The sequence below is a fragment of the Natrix helvetica genome (genome assembly GCF_964273705.1).
Source record: "Natrix helvetica genome assembly, chromosome: 3".
In the NCBI taxonomy this organism is placed as follows: Eukaryota; Metazoa; Chordata; class Lepidosauria; order Squamata; family Natricidae; genus Natrix; species Natrix helvetica.
This window is the reverse complement of record NC_138549.1, coordinates 178,091,273-178,107,808: the sequence shown is the minus strand read 5'-3', so window position 1 is coordinate 178,107,808 and position 16,536 is coordinate 178,091,273. Positions and strand designations below refer to the sequence as shown.

The 16,536-nt window shown below is 63.9% G+C and overlaps 1 protein-coding gene across 7 annotated transcripts; it reads left to right on the top strand.

The window, feature by feature from the left end:
• The first annotated feature begins 7,078 nt into the window (after positions 1 to 7,078).
• Positions 7,079 to 16,114, top strand: ZNF335 (zinc finger protein 335). 7 transcript variants are annotated; one of them, XM_081947538.1, is made up of 26 exons: positions 7,079 to 7,257; positions 7,514 to 7,621; positions 7,727 to 7,861; positions 8,606 to 8,761; positions 8,856 to 9,008; positions 9,577 to 9,826; positions 9,910 to 10,087; positions 10,179 to 10,291; positions 10,417 to 10,435; positions 10,584 to 10,700; positions 10,796 to 10,872; positions 10,956 to 11,116; positions 11,618 to 11,841; positions 11,934 to 12,000; positions 12,574 to 12,668; positions 12,751 to 12,968; positions 13,088 to 13,202; positions 13,310 to 13,627; positions 13,723 to 13,865; positions 13,951 to 14,090; positions 14,273 to 14,346; positions 14,766 to 14,846; positions 14,939 to 15,022; positions 15,106 to 15,171; positions 15,285 to 15,492; positions 15,796 to 16,114. In XM_081947538.1, the coding sequence occupies exons 1-26, from the start codon at positions 7,179 to 7,181 to the stop codon at positions 15,888 to 15,890; spliced, it is 3,474 nt and encodes a 1,157-aa protein (XP_081803664.1). In that variant the 5' UTR covers positions 7,079 to 7,178; the 3' UTR covers positions 15,891 to 16,114. The 7 variants fall into 7 exon arrangements, with proteins under 7 accessions (XP_081803664.1, XP_081803663.1, XP_081803662.1 ...); XM_081947537.1 differs by having other exon boundaries at positions 7,080 to 7,257; positions 14,276 to 14,346; positions 15,793 to 16,114; XM_081947536.1 differs by having other exon boundaries at positions 7,080 to 7,257; positions 7,517 to 7,621; positions 15,793 to 16,113.
• The last annotated feature ends 422 nt before the right edge of the window (positions 16,115 to 16,536 follow it).

Sequence of the window (16,536 nt, the reverse complement as noted above, 5' to 3'; positions counted from 1 at the left end):
GCCCACCTGCTGGGCCAGTGGTGGTGGAGTCCCCAGTGACCTCAGAGGGACGCAGCGTCCTCCCCCCCCCCCCCAGGCCTCGGGTGAGTCTTCAGCCTCTCATGGGAGAAAAGGGAAGAGCCCCGTGGGAAGTAAGCCTCCAGTAGCCACTGAGTCACGGCAGGGACATTGACACACAAGTGGTCATGGGGGAATCCCCCACCCCGCCCAAGAGCAGCAGACCTCCCCCCACCCTCTCTGGGTGCAGGAGAGGACGGGCCTGCTGAGGCTTGCAGGGGCTGGACGCGGCCGGTGGGAACGGCCCGAGGACCCCGGATGGCTTCCCGTCTTCAGCTGGAGGCGACCGGACCCATCGCAGCACTTCTGCGGGTGCTCTCACAAACTGTTGCAAGCCGAGGACCACCTGGACAGGGCTGTTCTCCATGCAGTGATGATGCAACCGTCCACAAAGCTACAACCACAATGGAAAAGGCGGATTATGAACAGTCCTCACACGTAACGACCGTTGTAGCATCCCCGGGTCACGTGATCAAAATTCGGCTAACCGCCTGCATTTACGTCGCTTGGGTCGGATTCGCCCTTTGCGACCTTCCCAGCTGCCTTCCGACAAACAAAATCAATGGGGGAGAGGGAGAGCCAGATTCACTTAATGACTCCTGATGCCAAATTGTGGTCGTAACCTGAGGACCTCCTCTAGATCTGTGTTGCACTGACTTAAAGATTTAAAAAAAGCAATTACAAGAGGAAACACAAACACAAACCTAAAGGCCTCAACTTACGACCGCAAACCTGATTTTAGAAGAAGTAGTAAAATACTCAATTTACGTACAAAACTGGCTGCTTTCTGGGGCGGCACCTCTAAGTCAACCTTGGCCTGGTGACTCCCTGGCCGTCTGGTTTTCTCGGCCACACGCTCGCCAGCTCTGGCCCTTGTCCTCTTCTTTGGCTGACCCAAAGCCTCCCGCTTATAGTGTGGCCTCCATTGTCATGGTACGTTGTGTGCACAGCTTGGCTCTGGCACGGAAGGTGGGACTTGCAGACGTCTCACTTCTAATTTGGGGTTTTCTTCATTAGATCAAACAGGCTGTCATAAAGGAATGTCGGGGGGGGGGAGACGAATGTGGGGTCCAGAAAGCCGGAAACCTGGGTTGTGGGGATCAGTGCCAGCAGTTTTGCCCCTCGGTGCCCAAATCGCCCTCCAGCTGGGACTCCCAGCCACTCCCAGCAGCCCCCGTCAGCCTGATACAATCCATGACAAATGACACCCCCCCCCCTTCTGTCCTATAAGCGCAGCCGTCTTGCAACCCAGGAGCATGGCGACCCCATTTCTCTTCCCCATTGTTAGTCTCCACATCCCTGCTGGCACTCAAAGAACGGAGGACCTGCGAAGCCAAATGGACCACCTGCCAAACCAAACCCAGGAAGAGAAACACCTGAGTGGGAAGGAAGGAACCGGTGACCGAAGGGGGACCCCGGGGGCTCAGCTATACAAACCCAGGAAGAGGAAAGTCTTTGTCAGGGGGGCTTTGCCATGTCCAGGCAGTGTGTGGTTGGGGGGGGGGGGGGAATTGATGGACAGCTCCTTTTCAACCTACAGAAAATAACAGGAGGGGGCTACTGGGACCAGTTATGGAAAGTCTTTGCAGGATTTATGGAGCCTGCCAAATAAATGAACCCAGTCCTGGGTTCAAGTGATGGCCTTGTTCACTCACAGCATGAGAAATGCCTGGTTCCCAGGGTTTCACGTAGCAGGGAGCAAGAGGGAGCTGAGGAGCCCCAGGGGGCTTTGGGGCGGGGGGGGCGGCGGCTCCTGCTCTCCCCTTCATCGCTTTGGCCAAGGGCCACCCAGAGACGCCCAGGGAGCGTCGTCCTTCCCCAGAGCCGCCCTGAGGTCTCGGGCGTTGGAAGATTTAAAAAAAAAGGGGGGGGGACCGTCGCGCTGGGCTTTATTCTCCCTCCCTGCGTGGGAGCTCGGCTGCCTTTCAGGATTGACTGGCGGCTGCGAGGCTCCACACCTGCCACGCGCGTGGGGTGGGCCGGGGCGGTCCAGCTGGTCTGCCACGCGTGGAAGAGCCGGAGGGCAGTTTTGAAGGCGGCCTCCACTGATCCTCGGGCCTTCCCGCCCCCCCCCCGGGGACCCCCTCTCCGCTGCCCCCTGGACGGTTCACCGGAGCCTTTGGGCGGAACGTCCCTTATTCGGCGCCGCACAGAGCGCAGCTCGGCCACTGCGGCCTCCAGCGGAGCAAAGCGGGGCAGAGTTGCGCTCTCCGAGCAGCCGGGGAAGCGCTCCTTCCCGCCGCCACCCATCCTGCGCCTTTGGCCGGGAGGCGTCGTGCGTGGCGGGAGGGGAGGAGAAGGTGGACCTGGGCGTCTTCGGCGGCCGCGCGAGTGGCGCATCCTTCGGCCGCTTTTGTGGACGCGGGACAGACCCTTCCCGCCCCCCCCCCCCGTGTGTGTGTGTGGGGGGGGGGTGGCTCAGGTGCGAGAGAAGCTTCCCTGGCGCCTCCGATTCACAGCCGGGGCGGGGGAGCGCCAAGCCCACCGGCGGGGCCCTCCAGGGCCAGTGGGGAGAAAGGGGGAGAAGCCCACCTGGCGGGGGGGTGCGGTCTCAGGAGAGAACTTCCCATCGCGGGCTGCGCGCACAAAACTGTCGCCCCACAGTGACTGGCAGGTTGTTCGGGGGGGGGGGGGAAGCTTCTGCGCCCCCCCCCCACCTTTCTTCGGCTCCTGTTTCGGGAGTCCCTGAGCGGCAGAGAGCATCAACTCCTGCGGCCCTCCCTCCTCTGTCCCCCATGAATGGGCTAAGCACACCCTGCGCCAGGGGGCCTCAGGGGAACCTGGAGGTGGGGGCCTCTCCCTGGGAAGCACAAGGCAGAGTCCCCCAGCCCCCCCCCCAAGACTCCAAAAGTCCTGGTGAGGAGGGGGCAGCGGAGGACTGCTGGTGGGGCTCATCCAGGAGGGGAGCAACAAAGCAGCCAGCAGCTTCTCTGGAGAGGGAGGTGGGGCTGGGCTGGGTGGAGGGAGGGCTCCTGCTCATCCCCAGGAACCTGGCCCACCTGCCCTCTGCCTCTGCCTCTGCTGCTGCCCCTGTCACCATGGGGGGGGGGGAGGGCCAGAGCTGGGGTGGTGGTGATTGTGGTGGCACAGGCGTCTTCCTCCAACAACAGCAGGCGAAAACTTTGCTGTGCCTCTCTGAAGGGCAGGACAGGTTGCCATCCACATGGAGCACAGCGACCCCAGCAGTAAGGCAAAATAACCACCCATGCCTCTTGCAAAAACAGACAAGTCTCCCTCCACTGCCAAAAACTCCTTTACTGACTCTTCAAAGTTATGCTTCAGCCCTGGAAAAAGTGGCTTTTTTCAAACACCTGTCACAAGCATCACCACCATGGTCACATGATCAAAATTCAGACGCTTGGCAACTGGTTCACATTTATGACGGTCGCAGTGTCCTGGGGTCACGCCACTCCCTTTTGCGACTTGATAAGCAATCAGGAGGTTGGATTCACGTAACAACTGCAGTGATACGCTTATCAACGGTAGCAAGGAAGGTCTTAAAATGGGGCAAAACTCGCTGAATGTCTGTCTTCCTTAGCAACAGAAATTTTGGGCTGAATTGTGGTCGCAAGTCAAGGAATAACCATGTATTGAGCAACGAAGGAAGTTCTTCTGGCTTCAGAAAGGTCTCGTGAAAAGCAGCTTTTTAAAGACTTTCAGAATTTGTTTCCTTGTTTTAGTACAATTATTATATTATTTTAAGGAGTGCTGGCTCAAGACGGTCAATTCTCTTAACGTTGGGAAAACGTGAAGCTTTCCAGTCAAAGAAAAAAGTTTGTCTCAGTATTAATTGAGATTTGAAATGTGGATGCTAATAAACATAAGGTTAATTTTTCATCCAATGCTACCGGTAAATGCCAATAAACAAACATGAGTTATACCAATAAACATTCTACAAAATTTGTTGCAAAGTAAACATTTATATCTTAAGTTAGTAGTTAATGCTCAAGTCTCCATTAGAGACAAAAACAAAAAAAGCAAATAAAACATACAGCAAAAATAAAGTTATTTGATTTCCTAGTTCCTCTGTTTTGCACCTCTAGTAATTTGCAGTGCATATGCTTGACATGCTGCGTATGTACAGGGATTATTCTTGCTTAAATTTGATTAAGCTGTTCATCTTATGTGACCTTTCGGATCCCATGAACTGGCACACCAGGTAGAAGTTGTGTGTGGGGGGGGGGAGTCTGGGGTGACCTCCCTGCCCAACAGGCCTGGGGCTGCACCAGGCTCACTCACTGGTCAGGCTCAAGGTCCCATCCTGAGCTGGCCTTGTCCCAGATCTGCTTTTGTGATGGGGCAGCAGCAGGGAGCTATTGCACCCCAGAGCTGGCAGTAGCACCCACCCCCTTCATCACAGAGGGACCCGGCCTAGTTGTGCTCCCCTCACCACGTGAGCTCCCCCCCACCCCCGCTTCAAGGTGGGGCAGATAGCCAGCTCTCCAGTGCCAGGAGCTCCCCCAGCAGCAGCAGCCCAGGGCTCCGGGGTTAGCTGACTCCAGGGGTCCCTGGAAGTGCTGCAGAGGACGACACCTCAACCCAGCTGGGTGCTTCCTGGCTCCAGCCTGGCCCTGTGGTTGTTTTGCAGAGTTGTGCTGGCAATGAACCTGAGTGATGAATCAGCCCCTCTGAGGCTGCAGGAGGCCAGAAACCACAGAGGGGGCCTCAAAGCAGCAAGGGGGGAGGGGAGGAGGCTGGGGGGGGATGGGGGCAAGGAAGGTCAAGGCCTGCCCTGAACTCCTGGCACCCCTTCCTCAACTCTGGGCCTGCTGGGCTTGGAGCCAGGGTGGATTTAAATCAATTTAAGCTGGATTTTTAAATTCAAATCGATTTTTTTATTTTTATTAGATTTATTTTAATAAAATGCTTTTGGAGTAAAAATCTATCTAAAGATAGTTTTCTATTTAAGATATATTAATACTTTCATTTATTCAGCATGAAATGGAGCTTAGTTATGTGGCGTGAGGAGGCTGCATATGCTGCAATGTTTACATTTTTGGCCAACTCAATGAATCCAAGTTCTGCAAGCTAAATAGGAAACCTTCACTTGGTTTGCAAATGATCATATGAACGAGTTCAACTACCAGCAAGAACGAGTCCTTACATGTAAAGAGCACCTGTCATTTCAGATCCATCCTGGCAGCGCCTGTTGGTGGGCATCCACTCGCCTGCTGCCCACCACGTCCCTCACCTTGTGGTGCCCCTGCCGCATGACCGGCCCTCCCGCTGAAGTGGACGGGACGATTGGAGAGTCCCCAGAGGGTCAGAGGGGGAGCCCCTGCGGGAGAGAGAGATGACAGCTGCTCTTTGAAAGTTACGATTTAAATCGAGTGGGTTTAAGCCAGGCCTTTTTCTACTAGTGATTTAAATCAAATCCACCCTGCCTGGAGCTACTCTCTGCTCACCTCCTGCGCGTGGTCGGGCACGAGAGCCAGCCAAGGAGGGCATCCAGACTGACCTTCCCTGCCTGGTGGGGAAACTGAGGCAGCTCAGATCAGGGACCTGCCAGGAAGGGGGGGGCTTCGTAACCTGCATTTTTACGCCAACAGTAGCGTGATCTCAGTCTCCCCGAGACTCTGGGGGGAAGGAGACCCTTCCTTCAGTGGCCCCCATGCCTAAGCCATCCCCTTTGGGAACCGATGCCACCCCTGGCCTCCTAATGTTCCCAGGCGACACGAGTTCCCCACTGAAGGGAAGCAATCCGATGCCAGGGGAAGGGTCCCCCAAGACCCTTCTTTGCAGTCCCTGGATCTCCAGCCCCCCCTCCCTCCCTCCCTCGGGAAACAGCATCATATCCTCTGCTCTCCTGAGATAAACAGGCCCAGCAGAAGCAAAGTTTTGAGAGAAAATGCACAGTCAGGAAAACCTCCCCAACCCCCTTCCTCCCCTCCCCACTCAAACCCCAAAGGAAACAAACTCCCCCCCCCCACTTTGTGCAGACAATGTTTATTGTGTGTTCCCAAATATTAAAACTGCAGCCACAGGCAGAAGGACGGCCCCTCCCTGTCCTAAAGAAACCACTCACCCCAAGGGGGGGGATGTTCCTGGAGGGGGGCGAGACCCACTTAGCCCCTTCTGTCCTCCTTTAAAAGCTGCAGACCTCTTAGGCTTGGGCCAGCAACTGCTTCAGAGAGAAGGGGGCTTGCAGGACCCCTCCCCTTCAGGGGTCTCCCTACTCCCCCCTCGAGGCAGAATCGCTTGCAGCCCGCCTCCCTTCCCCCGTCCTTGGAGGCAGGATGAGGCAAGGGCTCTTCCTGGCAGCCTTGTGCAACCTGGATGAAGCAAGGCTCGGCTGAGCCAGCCCCCACGGGCACGGAGGGGACCCTCGCCGGGGGCTCCTAATAAGGCAACCCATAGCAAGGGGGAAGAGGAAGCTGTGGGGGGGGAGGGGACGGGGGGATGCACCCTCCGCAGAGGCACCGGCAGCCTCAGGGGGAGGCCAGGACTGGCAGCGGGACCACCACGGAGACCCTGGACCCTCCTGGCGCCCCTCTCGACCCCCAGTGGCTTCCACTTGCGGGAAGGGGCGGAGGAAGGACCCCAATTGTGGGGGGAGGGAGGGGGCGCAGGGGGGAGGAAAGAGGGGGGCCGCAATGGGCCCCTCCCCCAGGTGGGCGTCCAGGGGAGGCTCAGAGGGGGGGGCTCCTGGGAAGACCCTGCAGGGACCCTTCCCCAAGCAGAGCCCGCCCCGCCCCCAGCTCCCCCGCCGGCCCTGCGGCTGCAAGCGGCGCCCCCGCCCAAGACCCCCCTTCCCTCCCCCGCCACGGCACCCACCACCGCTCCCCTTCCAAGGAGCCTTTGCAAAAGGGGCCGAGAGCGGAAGGCTCCCCCGCGCCGTCTTCGTCGGCTTCGCCCTCCCGGCGGCCGTCAGACCACAGTTAGGCACAAACCACGGTTTACAGCCAGCCCCGCCCCCGCCCCTCCTCCTCCGCGGGGGACCCGCCCCTCACGCACGCACGCACGCACAGGCCGACGACGCTCCCGCGGAAGCCGACGAAAAGTAGAGCGAGCTAGAAGCGCGACGCCTCACGTGCCCCACAAAAGTAGTTCCGGCGGCAGCGACGTCCCTGGCGGTGGAGGTCCAGGGCGCCGAACCCCTCCGCCGGGCGAGAGAAGCGGTCATGGCGTCTTCGCCGGTGCCGGAACGGAAAGCGGAGTCGCCGACGGAGCGCCCGGAGCCCCTCGGCGGAGCGGCGAGCGGTGAGGCGGGGGCGGCGCAGGGGCGCCGGGCGTCCGCGGGGGCTCAGGGCCAGCGGAGGGGCGAGGAGCGCTGGGCAAGATGGCGGAAGGGGAGCGGGGCGCAGGCATCGCCAGGGGCAGCCCGGATCCCTCAGGCCCCGCCAGGCTGCCAGGGAGGGAGGGAGGGAGGAGCGCGGGGGTCCCAGGCCCCGCCCCTCGCGCGCCCCCCGCAGCCCCCCCGCCCCGCTCAGCCCCCCGCCTCCCCTCCCCCCCGCAGCAGCCGAGGACGCTGCCCCGCAGAGCGACGGAGGAGACGACGAGCCCGGAAGGAGGAGGAGGGAGGAGGAGGCGGATGGGGGGCCGCCCCCCGAGGAGCCCCCCCCGGGTGAGCCTCTGCCCCCTCCCCCTCTTCTCCCCCCCACCCCCCCGGGGGCGCCTGGGGGGCCTCGGGGGGGGGACTGACGGGCGCTTCTTCCCCTCTGTGCGGCAGGCGGGTGGGGAGCGTCGGCCGAGGAGCTGGTGGAGGTGGTGGTGGTGCAGCGCTTCCAGTGCCGGCGGTGCCCCTTCCGCAGCGCCGCCCGACAGACGCTCCTTCGCCACGTCCAGCGGAGGCACCTGCAGCCAGGTGGGTGGGGAGCGGGGGTTAGGGAGGGGGGAGGGGGTCTTGGAGTGGGGGGAGGGGGTCTTAGGATGGGGGGGAGGGGAGGGGGTCTTAGGGTGGGAGGGAGGAGGGGAAGGGGTCTTAGGATGGAGGGGAGGGGGTCTTGGAGTGGGGGGAGGAGGGGAGGGGGTCTTGGAGTGGGGGGGAGGGGGTCTTAGGGTGGGAGGGAGGAGGGGAAGGGGTCTTAGGATGGAGGGGAGGGGGTCTTGGAGTGGGGGGAGGAGGGGAGGGGGTCTTGGAGTGGGGGGAGGGGGTCTTAGGATGGGAGGGAGGAGGGGAGGGGGCCTTAGGATGGAGGGGAGGGGGTCTTGGAGTGGGGGGAGGAGGGGAGGGGTCTTGGAGTGGGGGGGAGGGGGTCTTGGAGTGGGGGGAGGGGAGGGGGTCTTAGGGTGGGAGGGAGGAGGGGAGGGGGTCTTAGGATGGGGGGAGGGGGTCTTGGAGTGGGTGGAGGAGGGGAGGGGGTCTTGGAGTGGGGGGGAGGGGGTCTTAGGGTGGGTGGAGGAGGGGAGGGGGTCTTAGGATGGAGGGGAGGGGTCTTGGAGTGGGGGGAGGAGGGGAGGGGGTCTTGCGGTAGGGGGAGGGAGGCTCCTGGGGAGAGAGATCTTGGGGTGGGGGGAAGAGGGCCTGCAGTCCCTGGACTCTTAGGGGGCAGGGAGGGTGGGGGGGGGTCAGGCCCCACTGGCGGCTGAGGGTCTCTTGTGCCTGCAGGGGCCTCCCCAGGGCCGAAGAGGGGCCGCCCACGCAAGGGGGCTTTGGTGCCAGAGGCCCAGCCGGAGGGGCAGAAGGAGGAGAAGGAGGAGGAGGAAGCCGAGCAACAGGAGGAGGATGACATAGTGGATGCCGGTGCCATCGATGACCCGGAAGGTAAGGGGGTGGGTGGGAGGCAATGAGGCCCCCTCCCCTCCTTTATGCTGCTGCTGGGGGTCTCCAACACACACACCCCTCTGCCCCTCTGCAGTGGACAGCGACTACAACCCGGCGGAGGATGAACCCCGAGGACGCCTGCCCAGGATCAGCCGCCCACTGCCTCCCTCCCCCAAGCAGGGACTGCGGCGGCGGCCAGGGAGGCCCCGCAAGTTCCCCCGCCTGGAAGGGCCCCCTCAGCCGGCAGGTGAGGAGGAGGAGGGGGGAAGGTATGATGGGCGAGGGGCAAAGACGCTCCTGGTGGGGCTCTGGGGCACTTTTGGGTCTTCCGTCTCCCTTGGGCTGCCCTCCATCCTGGAGGCTCTGCAGGGCCGGAGCCGCAGGGCCCCTCCTGAGCGTGGCCCCTGCAGGCAGGCGGGAGCAGAAGCAGGGAGGGTCTCGGAAGGAAGAGCCTCTGCTGCTGGCAAAGGGGCCTCCGTGCAGGAGCGGAGCCCTTCCCCTCCTTTGCGGGTCCCCTTGTGCGCTTCCTGCTGTGCGGCTCCTGGGGCTTTGCCGGTCAGTCCTTGACCTTTGGCCCCTCTCTTCGCTTCTGAGGCCTTGTGAGAGGTGGCCGGCTCAGGAAGGAGGCTCTGTGACCCCGGCAACCCCTTTGCTTCCTGCGTCAGAGCGGAGACCCCACTGGGGAACGGCCGCTCTCCCTGTGCAGGACAGGATCCGTAGACCGCACGGGGACCTTTCCTGGGGATTCCCTCCGGCCATTGGCTGCTGCCGCTTTGGAGCTCGGGGCTCCCATTGCTGAATTCTTCCCTCGGCAGGCGGGGAAGCGGAGCAGGCCGTCTCCTCGCCGTGTGTCCCGCAGGGGAACCCGCAGAGCTCCGAGGCGCCCAGTTCCTCGTCCTCCGTCCCTGATGGCACCGGTCGCCTGGCGGAAGTGGCGGTGAGCCAGTCGGATTCGGAGAACAGGGACCCCTCCTCCCATGGCCAGTCCGAAGCACTTCCCCGCCAACGAGGCCGGCCCCCCCATCGCTTCCTGGGCAAGAAATACCGCAAGTACATGGGGCGAAGGTGAGAGGTCGGGTGGCGCTTTGGAGGAAGGCCTCTGGCCGGGACCCCCAGGTGACAACCCCGCCCCCTGCACCTCCCCACAGGTACTGCTACAAGTCCGCCAAGCCTTTGATGCGGCCCTACCTGTGCCGGATCTGTGGCTCCCGCTTCCTGACCTCCGAGGACCTGCGCTTCCACGTGAGCTCCCACGAGGCCGGGGACCCCCAGCTCTTCCGCTGCCTGCAGTGCAGCTACCGGTCCCGGCGTTGGTCCTCTCTGAAGGTGAGCCCCCCCCCTTGGCCCCCTCCCAGCAGGGAAGCAGCCATTGCCAGGAGCCCCCAGCCCCTCCCCCTCTCTCTCTTCCCCCCTGCAGGAGCACATGTTCAACCACGCGGGAAGGAAGCCCTACAAGTGCGAGGAGTGCGATTACACCAGCGTGTACAAGAAGGACGTCATCCGCCACTCAGCTGTGCACAACCGAGACAAGTGAGCGGGGGGGAGGGGGGGAGCTCCCCGGACCCCCTTGTGGCCTTTGGTGTCCCCTGCGGGGGTCTTCCTTCCGTACTCTGCTTTCCTTACGAAGCCCCTCTCCCTCCTTTGCTCTCTTTCAGGAAGAAGCGAACCGACCCGGTAAGCCAGGAGGGTCTCCTGAGTGTGGCATCCCCCCCCCCAACCTATGCCTCCCTTCAGAGCCCCTCCCTGATTTGGGGGGAGGGGTGTTCAACAGCCTGGTTCTATTTTGGAAAGGGGCTGACCCACCGGAGTCTCTCCCCTCCAGGCCCCCAAGCGCAGCGCCTTCCCCTGCCCGGTTTGTGGCCGAGTCTACCCCATGCAGAAGCGCCTCACCCAGCACATGAAGACGCACAGCTCCGAAAAGCCCCACATGTGCGACAAGGTGGGTGTGGGCCTGCCAGGGACCCAGGGGGGGGGGGGGGCTTGGCAGCACAAAGCCTCTCCCCCCCCCCGGCTGACCCCTCGGCTCTCTCGCAGTGCGGGAAGTCCTTCAAGAAGCGCTACACCTTCAAAATGCACCTGCTGACCCACATCCAGGCGGTGGCCAACCACAGGTGAGCGTCGCTTGCGGGCCTTTTCGGTGGGCTCTGCCGGCAGCTCTTGGGGACAGCCGGTCACGGGGCTCTCCTGCGGGCAGGTTCAAGTGCGAGTTCTGCGACCACGTGTGCGAGGACAAGAAGCTCCTGCTCAACCACCAGCTGCTGCACATCAATGACCGTCCCTTCCGCTGCGGCCTCTGCCCCTACGCCACCGTCCGCGAGGACTTCCTGCTCTCCCACACGGCCGTCAAGCACACAGGTGGGGTGGGGGTCAGTCGCAGGCTTTGGGCAGGGCTGCCCACCCACCCACCCCCATCTGAGGCTCAGCTGCGGCTTTAGTTGTGCCAATAGCAACAACCATAACAAAGGGGTGTGTTGCCTCCTGGCCCTTTAGAGCCCCCAAAAGGTCTGAGAGGAATGAAGCAAAAGCCGGCAGGGGGCATCGGTCATTGTCCAGGCGAAGGGGCTGCGCTCCGTGGCTCTCCCAAATACCCGCAGGGCAGGGAGCCCTTGGCATTCCCAGGGGGCAGGTACCCTGCTGCAGCACCCCGGACCCTCAGCCGCAGGCCTCTGGAGTTCAGCCCTCTTTGGCCCAGACCCAGTGCCACCATCAGGCACAGCCACGTCTCGGGGGCATCCGTTTCGGCTTGGAGCGATGGGGGGGGGGTGTTTGGAGCCGGGCATGGCAGAGCAGCCCCTCTGCTGCCCGGGGCCGAAGGAGAAGGACGGGCACTGAGCCTCCCTCCGGTGGCCCCTGCAGGCGGCAAGCCCTTTGGCTGCGACCTCTGCCACTTCTCCACCAAGCACAAGAAGAACCTGCGCCTCCACGTTCAATGCCGCCACCCGGAGAAGTTTGAGGAGTGGGTGCAGCACCACCCGGAGGAGGGGCCCTGCCGCCGGCGCCCCTTCTTCACCCTTCAGCAGATCGAGGAGCTGAAGCAGCAGCACTGCCAGGGCCCCGAGGCCCCCCCGCCCAGCCCCCCCGTGAGTGGCCACGGCCCCCTCACCCCCACCCTTGGGGAGGGGCCCTTGTGCCGCTGGGGCTGCTGTGGTGACCGGCTGGCTCTTCCCCGCAGGTGCCGGGACCCCCCGACCCTCCCCAGGAGGAGCCCCTGCAGGGCGCCATCCTTCTCTTCGAGCCAGGTACCTGCCGGGGGGGGGGAATTGCCAGGGGGGGGTCGGGCAGCGAGGCAGAGGCCCTTGAGGTGGGCAGAGCCTGGGAGGGGCTTCTGACTTCACTGGGACAGGACTGGGCTAGCAATCCCTGCCCAGCCCCCCCCCCCTCCCACGTTCGGAGGGCCTCTCGGAGCCCGGCTGCCTCTCCCGTCCCCCCTTCTGGGTGGGAGACCTCCGAGAGGTTCAGTGGTGGGAACTGGGCCAAAGTCGTCCAAGTAACATCTCCAGTCAAAAGGAACATTTGGGGAGTTGCTGGAATGAACCGATTCTTGCCATGCAAACTGCCCGGGGGAGGGGAGGGGTGGAAGAGGGAGCCAGTCCTCCCATTATCGGGTCTGGGCACAAGGCTGGCGGGAGGGAAAACGCCCTGAGGCCAAAGAGACACCCCCCCCCTCCTTCCCTCTTTTTGGGGAGGCCTGGAGGAGAATGTGAGTGCGTGGATCGGGTGTGCTGAGAGAGGAGCTCAGAAGCCTTCCCTGGGGCAGGTGGGGGGAGCGCAAGGTTTAACTTTGATCTCTTTCCCCCCCCCCACTTTCCCAGAGGTGGGGGGCTCGGCAGAGGTGACCACGCAAACCGCCCTGGACCTCCTGCTGAACATGAGTGGCCAGCGGGAGCTGCCTTCCAGGGCCCTGGAGGTGAGGCTGGGGGTTCCCAGCTCCTGTTGGGGGGGGCAGAATGGGGGAGGGGCAATCTGACCTGGCTCTGCTCCCCCCGCAGGTGGCCGTGGTGAAGGCGCCCTTGGGGTCCCAGGAGGAGGAGGAGGAGGGGGAGCTGCAGAGCGGCCTGCTGACCACCCAGGGGACGGAGCAAAGGGGGGCCCTCCTCCAGCCCCCCACGGGCCCCTCCGAGGTCCAGCACATCACTGTCCCCTTCTGCAGCACCTCCGAGTACAGCGTGGTCTCCACCAGCGGGGAGGTTGCCGGCACGCTCTGCGGGTGAGGACTCCTCTGGAGAGGGGCACCGGCATCGGGGGGGGGTGAGAGACGGGGGGGGGGTCCCTTCAGCCTCTCAGCTGAGGCTTCAGCTCCTCCTCTCGTGGGCTCATTTCCCTCAGCAGCAAGGATGAGGCCCCTGGCGAAGCTGCGCAGGCCGTGATCCAAGACTCCCTGAAGGAGGGCCCCGCAGTGCCCGAGGGGCCCCAGCAGCAGCACCCACCGCCTCCAGGGGAGGTGAGCCAGGGAGGCTCCGAGGGGAGGGGAGAGCCTGGAGCAGCCAAGCGTTGGCTCTTGGGGGCGGCTGTTGACCCCCCGGGCTTCTCTGCCGATTCTCCCCACAGCCGCTCAGTGGGGAGCCCCTGCCGGCCGTCCCGTGGCCAGTGGTGCGCTGCCTGACCTGGCAGGCCCAGGAGCAGCTGGAGCCGGAGGCCGGCGACCTCCCTCTGGTCCCCTCAGAGCAGGCCATGGCCAGGCCCCCCCCGGGCAAGAAGCCCCCACCAGGCCAGCCCCCCCCGGCCAAGAAGTTCTCCTGCAAGATCTGCAGCGCCACCTTTGCGGGCCGGGCGGAGATGGAGAGCCACAAGCGGGCTCACGCCAGGCCCAGCGGCTTCAAGTGCCCCGACTGCCCCTTCACGGCCGCCGCCTGGCCAGACGTCCGGGTAGGTGCGGGGGGGGGGGGCGGAGGAGGTGGCTCTGGGGGCTGCAGGGCTTCCTCCGGGAAGGGCCCCTCTCACCCCCCCTCCCCTCCCCCCAGAACCACCTGCAGCAGCACGCCAACCTCCGGCCCCACAAGTGCCAGCACTGCAGCTTCGCCTCCAAGAACAAGAAGGACCTGCGCAGACACACGTTGACCCACACCAACGAGAAGCCCTTCGCCTGCCACATCTGCGGCCAGAGGTGAGCTGGGGGGGGCGTCCTTGGGAGGGGCTGGGGGGATTCCGGGCTTGGCAGCTGAGTGAGGGCAGCCCTCCCCCGCCCGCAGGTTCAACCGCAAAGGACACCTGAAGTTCCACATGCAGAGGCTGCACAGCTCCGAGGGGAGGACGGCCTCCGAGCCCCTCCCCCCCGCCTCCCAGACCATCATCCTGAAGAGCCACGAGGAGACCCTGGCCACGCTGCAGAGTAAGCGGCCGGGCGGGAGGGAGGGGCCTTCCCCCAGACCCCTGGGAAGGAGCCCCTCCTGCTCCCTGCCGGCGGTCAGCCCCGGGGGCCGCAGGTGGGAGTCCAGAGCCTGCCCAGGGCTTGGCCATTGGCTGTCTTGGGGGGGTCCGGCCGGCATCCTGACCGCCTTCTCCCTCCCGCAGCAGCTCTGCAGTCCGGCCAGGCCCTGGAGCAGGAACACATGATCGTCACCCAGCAGGAGGGGGACCCCAATGAGGTGAGGGCCCAGCGAGGCTGAGGAGGCTCGGGGGGGAGGAGATTCAGCTAACCCTACCCAGGGGACACCCCCTTTACCTGGGGGACAGCCCAAGGTCAGGGGTCAGTTCAGGGAGGCCCCCCACCCCTCTGGGTGAGATCCTATGGCCAGGAAAATGGGGTGGGGGCTTCAGCTGGGTTGGCAGAAGGCATTTGCTGCGTTGGCCCAGCCAGAATCCTGATGGGGGAGGGGGAGGGTCTGCATGCAGGTGGAGAGAAAGGCCCTCGGGGGGTGTCCACTTCTGCTGCTCTTTGCGCTGCTGCCTCCTGTCTGGTTCGCCTCTTGCCCCCCCCCCCCCCCAACCCCCCGGCCTGTCCTGGCCTCTCCCTGCCGCGGGGCAGCTGGGCTGGGCTTAAAGTCTGGGCCTTGCTTGCTTGCAGGAGGAGGCCACCTACATCCAGGAGATCCTGGCCACGGCAGACGGGCAGATGGTGCAGCACCTGGTGACCACCGAGAACCAGGTCAGCCCGCTTCTGGCCACCCCAGGGGGGGAGTTTGGGACTCTGGCCACTCCCCCCCCCAAATAATCTCTCCCCCGGCTTCCCCCCCAAAGGTCCAGTACATCATCACCCAGGAGGGTGTCCAGCAGCTGCTGCCCCAGGAGTACGTGGTGCTGCCTGAGGGCCACCACATCCAGGTGAGCCCCCCTCCCTCCTACAAACATGGGGGTCCCTCCTCCCCCCCCTCCCCAATGTCTGACGGTCCCGGCTGCTGTTGCAGGTGCAGGATGGCCAAATCACCCACATCCAGTACGAGCAAGGGGGGCCGTTCGTGCAGGAGCCCCAGGTAGGAGGGGCAGCCGTGGGGCGGGGAGGCTGGGGCCAGGCTGAGCTGGTGAGGCGGCTTTCTCGGGGTGTGTGTGGAATGGGGGGTCTGACGGATGCCTTCTCCCCACACAGATCCAGTATGTCCCGGTCTCCCCTGGGCAGCAGCAGCTCCTCACGCAAGCCCAGCTGGAGGCCACGACCCACTCGGCAGTGGCCGTCATTGGGGCCCCTGGGAGCAGCAAGGAGACCCCCGCAGAGCAGGAGCTCCTGCCCGTCCCCTTGGGCCGACCTGCAGCCGGTCTGGGCAAAGTCAAAAGCCCCGGCTGCCTCTTCTGCACAGGTGCCTCAGCCGGCCGGGCCTTCCGGGGGCCTTTGGGCTGCCTGGGCGGGGAGTGGGGGGCTGAATCCCCTGGGCCTGCCCTAGATCTGCACACACACACACACACACACACACACACACACACTTCCCTTCCCACCTCCTCAGAAGGCTCCCTGTCCATTCGTCCCGGGGGGGGGGGGGGAGACCAGAGGCTGCCCTTGCCCTCTCCCCTCTTCCAGCTGCCAACTGGGGGGTTAGAGGGGGTGGAATAGGGACAGCCCCTTCCCCTGCCTCCTCCTCACTCCCCCCCTCCCTCTGCAGCAGTGGCGGACGTGGCCGTGGCTCCCTTCGGAACGGAGTCTGGGCCGGAGCAGCTGCAGCCGGGCGTCCACTACGACATCATCACCGTGGCAGAGTGACCGGCCTCCTCCTCGGCCCTTGGGGCAGCCCAGACGGACCGGCCTCCCGCAACCGCCCAGCTTCAGCCGCTGCTCATACTCGGCCACCCTGCAGGTCACCTGGCAGGCCAGGTGGGGGGACGGGGGGCGCCCAGCCGAAGGCTCCAGTCTGCAGCCTCTTCTCCCGAGGACTGCCTGGGGGACACACTGCTGAATAAAAAAGGGCCTCCCGGTCTGGAGTTGTCCGTGCGGCTCTTGTGAGAGGGATGGGGAGAGCGGGGGCCCTTCCTACCCACCGTGCCATTCTCCCCCCCCCCCCTTTTCTGGCAGCCCAGATGTTCCCTGCTCATTTGGCAGAGCTCGTGTCGGATTTGAACTGCTAATCCGGGAATTTAACGAGGAGCTTTGGCCTCATCTTGACGGCGTTCAACAGGGCAAAAGGCCCCCTCCCCCAAAGGGCACCTTCAACCAGGTGCCAGGCAGGGCTGGGCAGGTGGCACACGATGCCCCCCCCTCTGCCCACGGTCTGGAGCTGAGAAGCCCCAGCTGTGGCCTCTGCCTGGCTCAGCCGTTCCAGCTGTGTCCCAGCAGCGCATTAGCAGAGGGCAAGCGGGGATTACCAGCCGTTATCGGATCAGGCCCTCATCGGGGGGGAGGGGGGGAGGAC

Bases quoted from the DNA above. Each gene is read 5' to 3' on its own strand.
- ZNF335 (XM_081947534.1), top strand. From the start codon at position 7,179: ATGGCGTCTTCGCCGGTGCCGGAACGGAAAGCGGAGTCGCCGACGGAG. The intron at 12,001-12,573 runs GTACCTGCCGGG...CCACTTTCCCAG, and splicing joins CATCCTTCTCTTCGAGCCAG to AGGTGGGGGGCTCGGCAGAG. The intron at 13,866-13,950 runs GTGAGCTGGGGG...CCCCGCCCGCAG, and splicing joins TGCCACATCTGCGGCCAGAG to GTTCAACCGCAAAGGACACC.